The sequence below is a fragment of the Vipera ursinii genome, assembly GCF_947247035.1.
Source record: "Vipera ursinii genome assembly, chromosome: 1".
Classification (NCBI taxonomy): domain Eukaryota; kingdom Metazoa; phylum Chordata; class Lepidosauria; order Squamata; family Viperidae; genus Vipera; species Vipera ursinii.
In genome coordinates, this window is record NC_139512.1 from 318077556 (window position 1) to 318095941 (window position 18386).

Genomic DNA, 18386 nt, shown 5'->3' on the forward strand with positions numbered 1-18386 from the left:
GATGAGCACCGGCCCCTAGAGTTGGAAACGACTAGCACGCATGTGCAGGGGAACCTTTACCTTTACCTTACTGTAAGGGCCACATGTGCAACTTTTTCTCTGCCAGAAGCCTCAAGCCAAAAAAAAAAAAAAACCCAGCAGAAACATACAAGTAAACCAATACATGCATTTAACTCCCTCTTTCCAGCAGAAACAGCAACAAAGAATAATAAAAGGAAGCAAATGCTGCAGCAGGGGGAGAAGCTCTGCTTAAACATTACAAAAAGGAGTTAGATTCACCAGGTAAACAGCCTTTTCCAAGCAGCATTAAATAATTGCCTTAATCTTCAAAGGCATCCAAGCTTTGCCCTAAGATGTCACCAGCCATTTGCAATTCACATTATTTCATTTTCAATAGTTTTTTCCCCCTTATATTCTTAGCAAATGTAAGCTGCTAAATTGATCCTTTCCTTCACAGATAACTATTTGAGAAAAAATCAGATGCATTTAATTTAAGGCATATGAATGATCTTGAAAGACAAATGCCAAGGTTTCGCAACAACGTTGATGAATTAAAGTCAGTTGATTCCTTCCCGAGCAACACATTAAGCATGGCTTGTTTAATCAGAACATCTTGAACAAATTAGAAACCTCCCTAAGTTGGTTTTGTAGGCAAGCAAAAGTGTTCAAGGATCCCTTGCCAATTCCTAGTTTGTTACCCTTCTTTTGTTTAGATGATCTTATTTTGAAATTCTGGAATTCCTCAGCATCTTTGGCAGAATATTAAAAGCAAAGCAGAATAAGCCAGAAGATCACAAAAGGATTAGGTACTGTGCACCAAATCAAAGTTTAAACAAAGTATGATTACTTCCCTAAAAAGCAAGTTTATTTAATGACCAATCATGTAAAAACATGAAAGCTACACTGTAGTCTAGTACACCATGTGAACTCAGTCAACAAAACACAGTAAATTGCAATATATCAAATATTACAATGAGTTCATCTGAACGTTCTCTCCATTAATTGGCAACAGTGACATAAGCATTCGGATAAGGGCCAAACAGTATTTGGCAATGGGAATTATTTTTCTATAAACAGTGCTAAATTCTGGTCAAATGCCTTTCTTCTTTCTATATTTAAGAAGTTCAGGTGAGCTTAATATTTATGCTCTCCAAGATTTATTCTCAGGCAGAGCTTGGAATGAGTTATATTTTTAAAAATATCATAAGAGAGCTTACAAACAAAGGATCTGCAACATTATCTGAACTTGAATCTAGGTCAGACATGTCAAACACAAGGCCCGGGGGCCAGATCCGGCCCGCGAAGTGGTTTCACGTGGCCCGCGAAGCCATCCTGGAAAGAGTGAGGGAACGGCCCCCACTGCCTTGGCCCTGGCCCAGAGACCCTCCTTCTGCCAGAGACCCTCAGATCTGTGCCACTCCTGCCCAGGCCCCCATAGGCACCCTTGATGCCAACGATGTAGAGCTGCCCACCCAGTAGGCCATACGCACTCTAGCCACGCCCACCCAGTAGGCCACGCCCACCCAGGCCATACCCACCTGGCCCCCTAAGGGCAATCGCAATGCTGATGCGGCCCTCAATGAAATTGAGTTTGACACCCCTGATCTAGGTCAAGAATGTTATAGCAGCAAAAAAAAGGCACCAGATTCAAAGAAAAATCAGAAAAACAATTATAATCACATGGCGGCTCATATTTTACAAAAATAATTATTTTAAAAAAACTTCTTCAGGACGGAGATATACCTCTCTTACCTGTTGCCACCAGAAAACAATTCAGTGTTGAAAATCAAGAGAAGATTCTATCAAAACTAATGAGAACTATAATCTGAAATATGTATCATTGCATTCCTTTTTGGGGTAAGCAATATGCATAGTACAGAGAAAGAATAATAAATAATAATTAAACTTGTATGTCACTCAGCTCTCAATGACTCTGGGCGAAATACTAATTTTAAAAAATCAAAGGCACAATATTTTTTAAAAATAGTTAAAACTAGTTTAATACACTTTTCGCTGTACCTCAACATTTCTGTATTGACAAAGTACTTTTTTTCTTTCACCATGTCCATACACTGCTTCATTTATGGCTGCCTGTCTATTCTGAGGATTTCATCATGTGCATTCAGCATAACGCTCTCAATTCTCATTCTGTTTGCATTAATTCAGCATCCATTCATTCTGAACACTACATCATGTTTTACCACAGACACATAAGTATTTCATCCTTATGGCATTTAACTTTAATATTTCTCTGGATGTATCCAACTCTCATGTATTATACTTACAGATGTCTTAATGATATGAAGAACAAAAATAAATTACTGTTTTCTCCAATTTCGTTTGTTACACTCTTTCCACAAGAATCCTGCCGAACACCTTCCCAGGCATACTTAAGAAACTAACCCCACTGTAATTATTGCATTCATTATTGCTGCTTTTCAGTTTGTACAGGGAATAATAATAGCATTCTTCAACTTCAACAGATTCAATGTTTTCACACATGGAACAAATTTCATGGCTACCCTATAGGAAAACTATACCCTTGTTTTAGTATTTATTCAATTAAGCCACATGCACCTGTAGCATTACCATTTTCATAGCATTTTAATCAGTATCTTCATGGCATTCATTTCAATTCTTCTTTTTGAAATATCACTAATATTCCAATACAGATCTCTACAATACTCCTTCCAGCATTCCTTCACTTCAATTTCATCCAAAATTATATATTCATCTTTATTCGTGCTTCCACTCATTCTGCAAGAGTCCTTGTTTATCCAGTCAATTTTGTTTCCACAAAATCAGTATTTCCATTCAAAATAAATATTTTTTCCATAAAGCAATTTTTGTTTCCATCAAAATTAATGTTTTCTCTGCCTGTTTTAATCTTAACTATTCCTTGCTTTGACTATATTCTTTGAAGCTATGTTTTGTCCACATATTAAGCAACAATTATTTTTTTTATCTTTTCTTCAGCAATAACTGTATGCCTTTTTCATCACTCCATGAAGCATCCTTTTATATATTTCCAATTAGCATAACTCAACACACTCTGTGACACTACTACATAATTATTTTCCTTTTCCAGGCATTTTTTTGACTTTTTTTCATGTCCATTTTTCCCAAAATCCACTCTTGACACTAAGAAATAATGTGCCTCACATTCTGAATAACTCTTGCTTTTATATTGTATAGCTTCCTCACTAATTCTCTAATTTATCATAATTAAACCATCAAATCATTCATGCATTTGGATTTATATTCATTCCTTTGACATGTGCACATATTAATAGGTCTATGTTTAAACCATATATTTGAAAGAGAGAATCCTTTTTCTAAGCAGATATTCATCAATGTTCGTTCTCAATTTTTGGGTCTTCATAGAGCTCAATCACTTTCCTTGTACAATTCCTGTCTTATTATCAGCCATCTATTCATGTCCCCTACCATTTGCTCAAAATATTGGTTGCTTTTCCCAAAGAATCTTCTCTATTTTTTCCATTATAGTATTCGCCTTAGCATAACATGCAGCTAACACACACTTTTGGTTTCCAAGGTTCATATGCATAGATAACTTAGGTTATCCATCAATGTCCCAAAGGTGCTTTTTCAAGAGGCAACTTGACTTTCTTGTTTTTCTTTGAAGACGCTGCACTTCTCATCACTTCTCATCCAAGAAGCTTATTCAGTTCTTCTTGGATGAGAAGCAAAATGCAAGAAAGCAAGAGAGTCCAGTTGCCTCGTGAAAAAGCACCTTTGAAATAACTGTGAGCTGGATGACTGAGAATCTTCATAGATATTTATCTATCAATGCTTACTCTCTAACATATATTTCAGTTTTTTCATTCATAATTAAATATACATCTTGACTTCCTTTCATAAATTCACCAACTCCACTCAGACTATCTGAACACAGATCTATTAATCCTTTTCTTATTTTCATAGACTCAGAACATATCCCTTTTCTTTCTTTTCATTCATTAAGTCATGCTTTTCAAACATTACCTTAGCTTTGGTGGTCACAAAATTGTAGTTTTTACACATTTACGATAATATAAAGTATTTCCCCATGCAATTTTTCTAATATCTGTTAATAATTATATTTTTATATAGCTTTTGCAAATGTGTGGTACTTTTACCATGAGGATTTGCTGCACTTTTTATCCTGGAAAAGTGTACCATGAAATGCAGAAATATGCTAAAAAGTGAAGGATAATTGTGCTATAGCTTACACATTGGTTGGAGATATACAGATTGGATAACTTTTATGTTAAAGTGAAAGCTGAACAAACTTATTCTCATCCCTACAAACAATATATATTGCTTTCTTTATTAAGCTAAAAAATAGTTTGGAATTTCAGCACTTGCTCATCTATCTATAAAAAAACTTTAGCGTAATATTTTGGAACCTTCGCTAGTAATAGTGATTAAATATTATTTTACACCCAATGATCTTTTTGAGCAGCTATGTATCATATGAGCTACAGATGAAAAATTGAATTTAATTAGGTCCTCATTTTGAAAGCATATTAACGTAACCCACACATTCCTAACTATGCATAGAACACAATTATCCTAACAATTCAACATTTCTCCAAATGATGTGTTGTAGTTCTCAGCTTTATGTCTTTGAACTGTCAGAAGTTTTTTTTAAAAAAAAACACAGATTAATACAGGAACAGGGCTAACAAAAGAAGACATAAAAAGCTCACATAGATCACAAATAACCAGCTCCATCCATCCATAATTCTGCATCATTCCATAGCAACAAGAAAATGCCCATGTTTAATAAAAGGAGAGTCTCTAAACTGTTCAGATGAAGGATTGAATAGCAAGACTCTGGGAAATTACAGCACTATATAATGCCAGTCTGGATTAATAGTGTCACATACTTTGTGGACAACCTCAAAACGATAGATCCTTCCCCAAAAGTTCTCTTACTTCATGTTCCCAAATTTTTATTAGCCCACATCAGGGGTGTCAAACTGCCGACCTGCAGGCCAGATGCGTCATGGCAAAAACGCGCACACCCCATTGCCGGCAATGGAAAAAGTCGGGATACACATCACGTGACATTGCGAGTTTGACACCCCTGGTCTACATACTTATGCATCCCACAATATAAAGAGGATTTCTGGCTACATCTGTATTCTCTCCATTTTCATTCTCAATATAACTCTTTCCTCTTCTGAATTTGTCTGCAAAAGTTTAAACCAGGGGTCTTCAAACTTGGCCCTTTTATGACTCGTGGACTTCAATTCCCAGAATTCCTCAGCCAGCTGGCTGAGGAATTCTGGGAGTTGAAGTCCACGAGTCATAAAAGAGCCAAGTTTGAAGACCCCTGGTTTAAACAATGATTCCAATCCTGAGCTTTTTTTAAAAAAAAATTCCATTTATATCCTGCCCTTCTCCGAAGACTCAGGGCGGCTTACAAGCTTAGCAGTTTTAGAGAGGAGGAAATGGGGAAACTAAAGAAAAGGTGGAAGGAAATGCTTTCATGTTATGCAAGGATGGATAAAGATGTCTTCCTCCATGGTGTTTGGATCATCTCAACAGGCCACTTAATATTGGCTTTGACTTGGACTGCAGGAAATACTGCCTTCTCTGGAAAAAAAATGACACTCCCTACTCTTTCTTGATCTTCTTTCTCTCCTGTTTCTAAGCAACCTGAAGTGCTCCAATATATGGGTATTTCAAACATCACAGTTTGTGTTAATTTAAGCACTGAAATAGCACCTGATAAAACAAAACAAACTAATATAATTTGATCACAAAAGATTGGACAGAAAGGCTCAACAAAACAAGAAAAGACTCATTTATCAACCACAATAAAAAGGAATCTATTCCCATGTACAATTCCAAGCAACTTATCATTGTATCTTTCAAAAACAACAAGAAAGAGGACACATTGTAAGAGGTCAGCTGCTTATTCATCAGCTTAGTGGTAAACAATGTCTTCAATCTTCTGCAAAAGCAGACCCAGTTCTCAGGCTTGCCTTCCCTCTCTGCTAATATCTAGGTTTCCTGTGATCCGGATATATTTGGAGGATACCAGTTTAGGGAAGTCTCCTATAGTCCCCCCCACAAAAAAATGGGGCAAGACAATAAACATACAGATTTATGTTGTGACACGTGTTTATCTGCCAAACAGGCCAACTAATGTAGAAATGGGGACAGCCATTTCACCAAGCATAGACCACTCACTGAAACTACAACAATGCAGTTCAAGCACATAATCTCCAGGTCCCTTAATGAAAGCATAAATTATAAACATCAAGATCAAATAACATTCAAATATTTATAAAGTACATTCATATAAACAAATTGCCTGTCCAAAACTGTGTTAAATTAAAGTACATTCATGTAAATAAATTGCCTGTCCAAAACTGTATTAAATTAATCTACATCAGGGGTGTCAAACTCCCAGCCCACGGCCCAGTTGCGTCATCCGGAAGCCACACCCACCCCATTGCCAGCAATGGCAAAACTGTGCCGATACGTTGCGCGACATCATGTGACGCCACGAGTTTGACATGTCTGATCTACATGAAGGCCCTCACATCCTTCCCAGAAGCTTGAGAAGTTTAAAGAAACTGTAACAGTGTTGAATAACTAAGCTTTACACGGTTATCTTCTTGGGGGGGGGGTTTCTACTTTTCATGACTCTAATTCTCTTAACAAAGACAGTAACATAGCAAACAACATATTAATAAAAAAAGAAAAAGTATCTATTTCCTTTGTAAAAAAAGAAAACTGCAGAACAGGACACACTGGCTGAAAAGCAAGTCAAGGGTATAACAATTCATTTGGCTATTACAAGCAGGATTCCAAGTCATGATTTTTTTTTTGCTTAGAGACAGTTGCCATCAGTTGCCATGGAATGACACAGAGCCCATGGATACACAAACCCTTTCAGCAGCAGCTTGCCTTAGTAGCCTACCCTCTTTTGCATTTACATGAGCACTTGTTTACCCACTTGGTCCTTTCCCACCCATCTCCATCTCAGCAAATTAGTTTGTTATTATCATACAAAACATTCTTTGTCACTTGTTTCCTCCAAAAAGGTTTCTAGTTAATACCAAACAATATGGAAGAAGAAAAAATTATTCTGTGTATCATTAAAGATAGCCAACTTATATATACCAATCCAAGAGAAACAAGGGATTCCACATTTCTAACAGATGTATACAGGCTGCTTCCTCTATCCAGTTTGTGACCCTCTTACAACAAATATAGTACAGCTTTGGATAGCTCAAGCAGACTTGTAGGTATGCTTTAATATCATCAAATAATGCTAATCATCCGAATGATGATCTTAGAACAGTCACAACAGTTATTGTCTCTCAAGCAAATGGCCAAGCAACCTTGTTCCCTAATGCAGGCTTAGGTGTGTCTAAAGTGTTTTACCTTAAAACATGCTCAGGAAAACCTCATTCTGCAGAAACCACTTTGGAAAAAGCCAACATATAGATGTCATGTTTTCTCTTTCTGGCAAACTGAATAATCAATTAACATTTATGAAAATATTTTCTCTTGTGAGCAGCCAACTTTATTGACATCAGGGCTTTCTTCATATCAATAAGGAGGCACAAGGAGGTGGGAGGTAAGTCACCAATATCATCAGTGATATCATCTCCCCCCACTCTACATAAGTTACATTGATGTTTATTAGCAGCATGTGTTTCTTGGACAAGAATATCTAATACTGTAGTCTTGCATAAAAGTTAGAAAAAGTCAATTTAAAGCAGTGGATTATTAGGGAATCATAAGGAAACAATGGAATGGAATTAAAGGTTAATACTGAATATAAAAGAAATTTTCAAAATGCCTCTCTATTCAAGTGAAGGTTTTTATAACCTAACTAACCCTTAACCCTATCTGCTACCAGCTTTTTTGGACAACTGCTCTGAAAAAGAGTTGAGAATTATAAGCCAACATCCAATGGACTATCACAAAGCCCAACTGCTCAGCCACACTGTTGTTTTGTCTTTGGAATAATTTTGGGTCAAATATCACCACTCAGTCTATTTAGAGTCAGGATTCTCTCACATTCATTGGAATCCAAGGCAGGAATCCATGAACTCTCTTCAAGACAAAACAACCGATTAAAAATACCCAAACTATTCACTTCCCACCTAGAGTTCCCACATGGTGTTCTTCCCAGGTATGTTATACTGCACTTCCCATTATCTATAGATGGAGGAGTCTAGCATGTATAAAAGATGCTAAGCTCTAGAGAAGGCGGTAACAAACCCGGGTGCTGTCTTCCTAGACAGAAACCCATCCATACCCAAACTTCCTGAAGAACCTCAAAAAATCAGAATGAAGCTTCAGCGTTCCATTGGGCAGGTACAACACGCATGTTCTTTTTCCAGCGATGCATGGGTTTGAGTGTGTATCTGTGTGTGTCTGTGTGTCTGTGTGTGTGTGTGTGTGTGTGTGTGTGTTTTAAAGAGAAAGCCCCGGAGGTGGGCCCCCGGAGTTCACATCTAAAATCCACCCCACCCGATCCACATCTGCATCGAGGCTTCCCACCTATCCCACGGAGATCCAAGACGATGCTCTCCCCATTTCCCTCCACCCGCTTTCCAGCACCCCGTTATGTCAGCGCCGCACCGCGCCACGCCTCCGTAGCATGGTCATCCCCCCGTGAAGCCCTCCACGGCCCGGGTTCTCCTCTGCATCCGTCCCCTTTCCGGACCCCGCACTCTACACCCTTTCATCATGAAGCGAGGACCCCCCGCCGGATCCCGCCCATCTTACCTGGGCACGCAGCTGGGCGCTGAGCGATCGATTTCCCAGGTGGCGAAGAGGTTCATGGGCACCGGGACCGGCCCGAGCCCCCCAGAGACCCCCGATGCCGCCGCGCAAGTGCTCATCGGGGGGAAAGCATTACTGGCCGCCCCCCCGGGGCCTGACCCGGACCCCAGCGAGCCCGCTGTCGTCGCCGCCGCCGCCGCCGCCGCCATCGCGCCGCTACCCTGGAACCTAAACTGGGTGCGGTGGGAGGGAAGGTAGGTGGGCGGCCGGGACCCTCGGCCCAGCCCCGATCCCCTCCCTCACAGCGCGAACGGGGCGGAGCCTCCAACGAGGCAGCCAATCGAGAATGACGGAGGCCAACCTTGCCGTGCCGGTAGACCAACCAGCGTGGAGGGGAGAAACTGTTTCCACAGCGTCAGCCAATTCTGGCACGAGGGGCAGGCTTTGAAAAGGGGAAGGCTTGACGAGGCGTGGCCTTGGGAAAGAAGAGTTTAAATACGGAGGGGAAACAGACTTTAAGGATTGGAAAGAACTTGAGTGACAAGTAGTTTACCCAATAAAGAAAGAGACTCCTAATAAAAGCATTCTTCATGTTTCTGTCTCTGTTGTGACTGTGTTGTCTAGATTTTTTTTTTTTAAAAAAATAGTATTGTTGTGGCTTGTGGGATTTTTTCCAATAAACAAACGCTGAAGTAATATGGTACTATGGCCAGAACAACCTTGATCACAAATTGTACAGGGGAAGGGCTATTGAGCTGCGGCTGGACCAAAATTTGCTCATATCTCCAAAGATGTGAAGGAAAATCCCCCAATGTTAAAGAAATGGCTGACAAACATGCACACCCCGCACGTATCCAACGGAGCACATGGAGCTGGTCCTGCAGATAAAATCTAGGGCTCTGTAGTTTAGCAGGTCTCTACACTTTCCGGGAATGCCAGGGAATGGGTAAATGAAAGCAGGCCCAGTACCAGTGAAGGTTATCCAAGCACTGTGTCTCAACCTCAGCTGCCTTAAGATGGGAGGATTTCAACTCCCAGAATGCTGACTGTGGGCTGCAAAAATCTCTCTCTTTTGCTACCATCTTCTGGTCATCCAGTTTTTTATTGCCCAGATCCCTTAACTCTACCACCAGTATAGAGAAAAGCTTCGTTTAAGCATTCCTATGCACAGTAAGCTAAACCCAGGTTTATTTCCAGTATAAGTGTGGATAGCTGGTCATATATATATTTTTATCTTTAAATGGTATTTTTGTTAACTGCCATCAAGTAGGTCTTAATTCTTAGTGACTACATAGATTTTCTTCTACACAGTCTGTTCCAACATGGTCTTCCAGGTCTTCTAGCCCTGCACCCATCGCTCATGTAACTGAATCCATCCATCTTGCTGTTAGGCATTCTCTTTTTTTCTTATTCCTTCCATCTTCCCCAGTATTATTGTGGGGTTTTTTGGTTATAATATATTTATTAAACTATTTAAAGGACCAGAATAAATAGGTAAATAAAAAGGAGACATTATGCATAAAGAAAATAATTAAATAAAAAGTAAAGAAACAAAAGATTTACAAGTATCATAAATTAATTAATTAAATGACTAGAACTAAGATCATTATGTTATCTGAGGAAAGAACTTGAAATTTCCATAAAACTGTATTATATTAATATATTATATTATATTATATTAAAGTTTAATATTGATATTCCCACTATTTGCACTACATGCATGTAATCATGCAATAGAAAAAAAATGTGGGGTGGGTTTAAAAAAAGAAAGAAAAATAAAAAAAAATAAAAAGGGAATAATCAGTAAACAATATTGGCATACCATGCAATTTTAAATATCCTATTGTAGCAAACTGGTGATTGTTTCAATAATTTCATAAACATTGAAACTTTTGCTAATTGTGGTCAATTAAAAACTACATACCCAATAACCTAGTTAGGATTGTTATGTGACATATGATATGCATAAGGGAGTTATTCTTGTTTAAATTTAGTCTAGTTTATGTTCTGAATGCATAATTAATTTTGCTGTTGCTACATGTACCCCAAGTGTGGTTTCCTAGTCTAATATTGTCAGATATTGATATTGCCAGCAAAATATTGCACCAATTTTTTCCTCATCACCATCAGTATATATCTTTTAAAAATGTTCTTATTGATTTCTTCTTGTAGGAACAATTCCTAGTAGAAATCAAGGATTTTATTTAAACATTATTTTTTTAATATTTTTTTTCTTTCAAGGGTTTGGAGGTTTTTGATTGACCAGCATGTTTGATAAAATGTTCCTTCTGTATCTCAATATTTCCACTATTTTTATGATATAATTTATCTATTTTTTATTTATGTTCCATCTGTAAAACATTCTGTCTGGACTGTTGCTTCATGATTAAGTTTTATATGAGGACTGTGAGATGTTCCAGGATTCCCGTCTTTCTAAGGATATCCCATAGCTTCACATGGTTGACATAACTGAAAGCCTTTCTCTAATCAGTGAACCACATATTGACTTATAGGGCTCTGGTCATGGTTGGATGAGCCTAAGCATTATTTTATTAGTGCATGAAATTAGGAATATTGTGTTAAGTCTTCTTTCTTCGGTATGTAAATTGACCTCTTCCAGTCTATTGGCTCTTGTGTATTATTCTCCTTTGATGGTATAGTATATAGTTAGAAAGAAACTTCACTGATTCTTCTTCTGTTGCTTGCCATATTTCTATAGAATAGATAATAGAAAATAGATAGATAAAATAGATAATAGAAAATAGATAGTCCAGTATAGATTTGGTATAGTATAGATAGTCCATCAATCTCTTTAGCCTCAAACATGGTAATAGCTGGAGTGCTTTCATATACTAATATTAAAGGTTCTTGTAAGTAGGGATTATTTTCTAAGGTATCTTGGATGTTGATATCCATATTTTAGAGAATTTCACTATATGTGAAGGAATCCCTGCCATGCTTGACCCTGACTACTTTAAAGGTCTGACAATAATCCTGAAAGCCTGTTAGAGTTTTTCTCCATATTATATCAAAAAGTCTAATAGATGTTATTTGATCACCGACTACATTATAGCCAAGTACTTTTGCTATATTCTTTCTGTCTATGAAAATAACATTCTTTTTTCATGTTCTGAGTAGCAAATAGTATGTTCTTCTGATTGAAAGTATCAAATTAATTCCCTTTCATTTCAGTGGTGCCTGAGCTGTTAATATGTAGTTGATTCATCTTTAGCTACACTGAGTTTTTCCATGTTCATGTTTCTTATATTCCATGTTCCCCATGAGGCTCTGCATTTTTGGACTTTTTTACCCTTGCATTGCAACCTCAGCTACTAGTGGTCCTAAAGGGTTTGAACTAGCTGCATGATCTATCTCCATTATTAGTCAATTTGGTGTAGTTATTAAAAATATTGCCCTAGAAACCAGGAGACTGGAGACACAAAACCAGCTGGATGACTTTCAGCAAATCACACTCTTTCAGCCTAGGAAGAAACAATAACAAATTAATCCTGCAAACGTTGCCAAATGTTGTTGTTGTAGTATAGCGTTGTCATGTTATTGCTAGGAGTCGAGACTGATTTGAAGGCATAGGAATAATAACAAACAATATTAGTACATCCAAAGTTGTTCAGCTCTTCCATTCAATCTGAATTATCCATCATCTGGCACTGTATCTTTGCTTCCCAAGCAGTGGATTTGGAGAAAAACATGTATGACCATGGTTCTTTCCTGCATCCCAACCTGCAAAACATGCATGTGATGAAAATAAAACCCCTAATCTTCAAGGCCCAGTAGTTCAGTCAATATCCACCAGTCAATTTTTAATCCCCTTATATTGTGTGTGCGTGCCCTGCTGAACCACAAACTAGTCAGCCACACTTTTAACCTGGCATATTCTATGAAATTCAATCCACATGAAATAATTTTATGTTTTATGGTTCAGTGAGTTCCACAATGCCACAAACATTGAGATACCTGGATAAAGATAGCCATGGGTACATGCTCATCAAATACAGTATGCTAACACAGTCATCTAAGGGACGCGGTGGCTCAGTGGGTTAGGACGCTGAGCTTGTCGATCAGAAGGTCGGCAGTTTGGTGGGTCGAATCCCGAGTGCCGCGTAACAGAGTGAGCGCCTGTTACTCGTCCCAGCTTCTGCCAACCTAGCAGTTCGAAAGCACGTAAAAATGCAAGCAGAAAAATAGGGACCACTACGGTGGGAAGGTAACAACGTTCCGTGCGCCTTTGGCGTCTAGTCGTGCTGGCCACATGACCACGGAGACGTCCTCAGACAAACGCTGGCTCTTCGGCTTTGAAACGGAGATGAGCACCGGCCCCTAGAGTCGGAAACAACTAGCACGCATGTGCGGGGGAACCTTTACCTTTTTAACACAGTCATCTAATGAAAAGGAAGTGGTTCTGTACAACACAGCACAATATGTGTGCATATGTATTTCACTGTACATTACAACGCATATCAGAAATGTAGTGGATATTACTTATTGAGATGCTTAACAAAAAAGATCTAGCAAAAGAACTTTAAAACTTTAACTAATAAATCTTTTTTCTTGGTTGGCTTTATTTTATTTTATTTAACATTTTATTAAGATGTAAAGTAAAATACAAAATACAAAGGTAATAGTAGGACACAGTGGGGAGGAAAAAGGGAGAAGAAAGGGAGGGAAAGGGAGGGAAAAGAAAAAAAAGAGATTGACTTCTGACTTCCCCTAGTGCAGCAAAATAAAGCATTAACTTCGAGCCTCAACTTTTTACTTTTTCACAATAGTAAAAACAAGCCATTTCTGTAATAACAAATCAATCTAATCAGTGAAATCCAAAATCAAAGTTTCATTCTTTTCCACCTCAAGCACAAAGTCCAGAAGCTGTCTCCATATAGAAACGAAGGTACTTGTATTCTTTTCTTTAATCAAAACAGTCAATTCTGCCAACTCCATCAGATTCTGTAGCCATTCATCCATAGTGGGGATCGAAATATCCTTCCATTTTTGTGCATACAGTAGTCTTGCTGCCGTCAACATATATAGGATCAAAGTTACAATTTTTTCCCCAAGTCTTTTTCCATTAACCCCCACCCCCAAAAAGGTTTCTGCTTTCTGATTTACTAATAAATTTCAAAGCCATCTTTTAATCAATATCCAGGTTAATCAATATCCAAAGTATTACTCATTGGCTGCTAAAAATTGTACAGATTCTGACTACTGTAAATACCATCATTAGTCACACTTCTGAAAACTGTTTTACTCCAGTAATGTATAAATACATATCATCAAATGCCAATATGTTTTTTAAAAAAGTTTGCTGCAGAATGAAAAAAAGGATGCTAAACTAAAAATAATTATTTGGACTGCTGGGAAAACAAAGTGATAATTAGAACAAAACATATGGGAAGAATTATCAAAAACACAGAAGTAGAGTCTTTGATATAAACTGATTTTTTCCTCATTTTTAAGTATTACACTACACCTTTTAAGTGGAAGATTCAGGCAAAAATATGCAGCACTATTATGTATGCCTTTCTTCTAGCTTTATTTTTGGTACATTTTGCTAAGTGTATGTATATATACATACACTTCTCCCAGAAGAACGAAGCTGAAGCCTGAGGATGACGGATGAGATTTCGTCGAAACGTTGCCCTGATACCTCCAATTCTATGCGGGGAAAAACCCGAATGACCAAAGATCTACATATACATACATACATACATACATACATACATATATATACATATATATACATATATATATATATATATATATATATATATATATATATATATATGTCATATGTTAACTCTTAGAATACCTTGCTAGGCCCCAAACATGGGGCAAATCTTTATTTCCTGTTTTCAGCCTTATCTCAAAGGCCATCGAACAGGCTGTAGTCACACCGGACAGTTCATATATTTGTTTAAATTACTAACAAAGAATTTAGGGAGGCTGAAATGCATTTCGGACTCATTAGTCCTCATCTACCAGAACTACCAGAAGTACAGGCAGGATTTCGAAGAGGCAGAGGAACTAGAGATCAAATAGCCAACATACGCTGGATCATGGAGAAAGCTAGAGAGTTCCAGAAAAACATCTACTTCTGCTTCATTGACTATGCTAAAGCCTTTGATTGTGTGGATCATAACAAACTGTGGCAAGTTCTTAAAGAGATGGGAGTACCAGAACATCTTATTTGTCTCTTGAGAAACCTATATGCGGGCCAAGAAGCAACAGTGAGAACTGGACACGGAACCACTGATTGGTTCCAAATTGGGAAAGGAGTCCGGCAAGGCTGTATACTGTCGCCTTGCCTATTTAACTTATATGCAGAACACATCATGAGAAAGGCAGGGCTAGATGAATCAAAAGTTGGAATTAAGATTGCCGGAAGAAATATCAACAACCTAAGATATGCAGATGATACCACTCTAATGGCAGAAAGTGAAGAGGAACTGAAGAGTCTCTTGTTGCGAGTGAAGATGGAGAGTGCAAAAGTTGGGTTGAAACTAAACATTAAGAAAACCAAGATCATGGCATCCGGCCCTCTCAATTCCTGGCAAATAGATGGGGAAGAAATGGAGGTAGTGACAGATTTTATTTTCCTGGGCTCCAAGATCACTGCAGATGGGGACTGTAGTCAAGAAATTAAAAGACGCTTGCTCCTCGGGAGGAAAGCCATGGCAAATCTAGACAGCACACTAAAAAGCAGAGACATCACCCTGTCAACAAAAGTGCGTATAGTCAAGGCTATGGTCTTCCCAGTTGCAATGTATGGCAGTGAAAGTTGGACCATAAGAAAGGCTGAGCGCAAAAGAATTGAGGCCTTTGAACTCTGGTGCTGGAGAAGACTCCTGCGAGTCCCTTGGACTGCAAGGCGATCAAACCGGTCAGTCCTAGAGGAGATCAACCCTGACTGCTCTTTAGAAGGCCAGATCCTGAAGCTAAAACTCAAATACTTTGGCCACCTAATGAGGAGGAAGGACTCACTGGAGAAGAGCCTAATGCTGGGAAAGATTGAGGGCAATAGAAGAAGGGGACGACAGAGAATGAGGTGGCTGGATGGAGTCACTGAAGCAGTAGGCATGAGTTTAAATGGACTCCAGAAGATGGTAGAGGACAGGAAAGCCTGGAGGAACATTGTCCATAGGGTCGCGATGGGTCGGACACGACTTCGCAACTAACAACAACAACAGTCCTCATCAGTCAGTCATACCCTTCTGAGATTCGAACCTGGGCTGCTTTGCACGTTAGGCAGTGTTTTTACTTCTTTAGCGAGACAGAACCTGTGGCTCAAGAAGTAAAAACACTGCCTAACGTGCAAAGCAGCCCAGGTTCGAATCTCAGAAGGGTATGACTGACTGATGAGGACTAATGAGTCCGAAATGCATTTCAGCCTCCCTAAATTCTTTGTTAGTAATTTAAACAAATTATATATATATATATATATATATATATATATATATATATATATATATATATATATATATATCACCTCTTTTAAAAGAGCCTTGCTACTTTTAATGAATTTGCCACTGTTAAACTCAATACATGAAGTTAAAGCAAAGTATCTTTTACTATTTATTTGCTCCCATGCTCAAAAGGGGATACTTGTATCAGCCAAAAACCTTTGGTTCCTGGAGAGGCATTTTTAGAAGTAGATACCTTATTAATTCTTAAAATGTAGCAGGGAGTACTGGTGACAATTAGATGTGATGGCATCTTGCCTCAAAAGAGAAGAGAAGGAAAACCAGCAGCAAGGTGGGTGGATTCAGTTACAATGATGATAAGTGCACCATTAGGAGACTTGAAAGAAAGATTAGGGATAGATTTTTGTATAGAAAATCTATATAGTCCATAGGAATCAAAAACAACTAGCATCTTGCCTCAACATTCTGCAGTGACATTAACACCTCAATGAGATCATCAGTAATAGCAGCCAGAAACTCCCTCAAAACAACTATAGTCTGCAGACTGAACAGTCAATCTAGGGAGTTATGTTGTGTTCTCTGGAACAAAAATCAAAGATGTAACTGAGAACCTTACTAAAATAATGAATCACATGGATTACTGTTCCTTTCTTCTCCTACACGTGGGGACCAATGATACAACAATGAATCTAAAAACAATAACAAGAGATTATGAACAGCTAGGGAAGAAAGATAAAGAATTAGGAGCTCAGGTAGTGTTTTCATCTATACTTCTAACAAAAGGCCAACATCCAATGAGGGAGCAAAGGATTTTAGAAATGAACTACTGACTTAAAAACTGGTGTCGTCAAGAGAAAAAGGTTTCCTAGACCATGGCCTGCATTACCTATATGAAGGGCTACTGGCAAGGGATGGGAGTGAACCTCACAAGAACTGGAAAAATATATTTGGAAAACAACTGGCTCATCTTATGAAAAGGGCTTTAAACTAAAATTGAGGAGGGGAGCAATCTTCAAGACCTTTAGAACTTGATTCCAAGCAAAAACCACTAGATAACCAATCATATAGGGAGGTAGGGAGTAAATAAAAAGTAGAAGAAAAAAAGGAAAAACATGATTAAGTAGAGAGTGATGGAAAGGATGGAAAACCCAAATACAAAGTAGGAGATATAAGAAATGTGCCCAAGACACATAAAAGACTCCAATGCCTATACACAAATGCTCAAAGTTTAGGGAACAAACAAGGTGAACCTGAAGTACTAGTACATGAAGGTAAATAGGATATACAGTTGTTGCCAATAGTGAAACATGGTGGGATGAAACTCATGACTGGAATGTACTAATGGAAAGATACAAACTATTCAAAAGGCAGAGACTTAACAAAAGAGGAAGTGGAGTTGCATTATATATAAAAGATAACTACATCTCTACAGAAATCCACAAAACCAAGAATGAAAACCTAGAATCCATATAGATCAATATAAAAGGAAAAAAGAATGACATTGCTAAACAATTAACAAATGTATCTAGGAAACATATCACAATAGTAATTGGAGTGTTTAACTACTCTGATATCAACTGGGAGACAAACTCTGAAGCAAATGGGAGATCAAACAGATTCCTAATCAACCTAGCTGACAACTTTGTCATCCAAACATTAGAAGAGGGAACTAGAGGAAAAGCTATGCTGGACCTAATTCTTACTAATAGAGAAGTGATAGAGGAAATTGAAGTTGCCAGAACTTTGAGTGACCATGTCATATTGGAATTCATTATAACGCAAACATAAGCAATATAACATAATCCAGCCAGTGTCTTAAACTTCAAAAGAACTGATTTTAAGAAACTCAGAGAGAGTCTAAGAAAAATTCCATGGATGAAAATCCTAAAAGGGAAAACAATTCAAGAAGCGTGGGCAACTTTGAAAAATATGATCATAAAAGCCCAGTCCAGCACAATATCATTAAAAAAGAAAAACAAGAACAACAATCCAAGAAGAAACCAGCATGGTTGCACAAAGTTCTCTCTGATAAACAGAAAGACAAAAAGGACAAGTACAAAAAATGGAAAGAGGGACACATAACTAAGGCAAAGTATCAGCAGATAGCCTGAATCTGCAAAAATGAAGTCAGGAAAGCAAAGGCTCAGAATGAACAGAGACTTGCAACACAAGAAAAAAGTTAAGGAAAAA

At 38.1% G+C, this 18386-nt stretch overlaps 1 protein-coding gene across 3 annotated transcripts in view; it reads right to left on the reverse strand.

Annotated features, from left to right (window-relative positions):
* The window catches only part of LOC310646835 (phosphofurin acidic cluster sorting protein 2-like), a 290543-nt gene extending 281530 nt beyond the window's left edge, over positions 1-9013 (reverse strand). For all 3 annotated transcript variants that reach the window (XR_014493775.1, XM_083373584.1, XM_083373583.1), the window contains exon 1: positions 8764-9013. Coding sequence is in view for 2 of the 3 variants with exons in the window: in XM_083373584.1 (XP_083229710.1) it covers positions 8764-8969 (206 nt within the window). In the remaining variant the exon portion in view is untranslated. The remainder of the gene's footprint in view (positions 1-8763) is intronic.
* Between the last annotated feature and the right edge of the window lie 9373 nt (positions 9014-18386).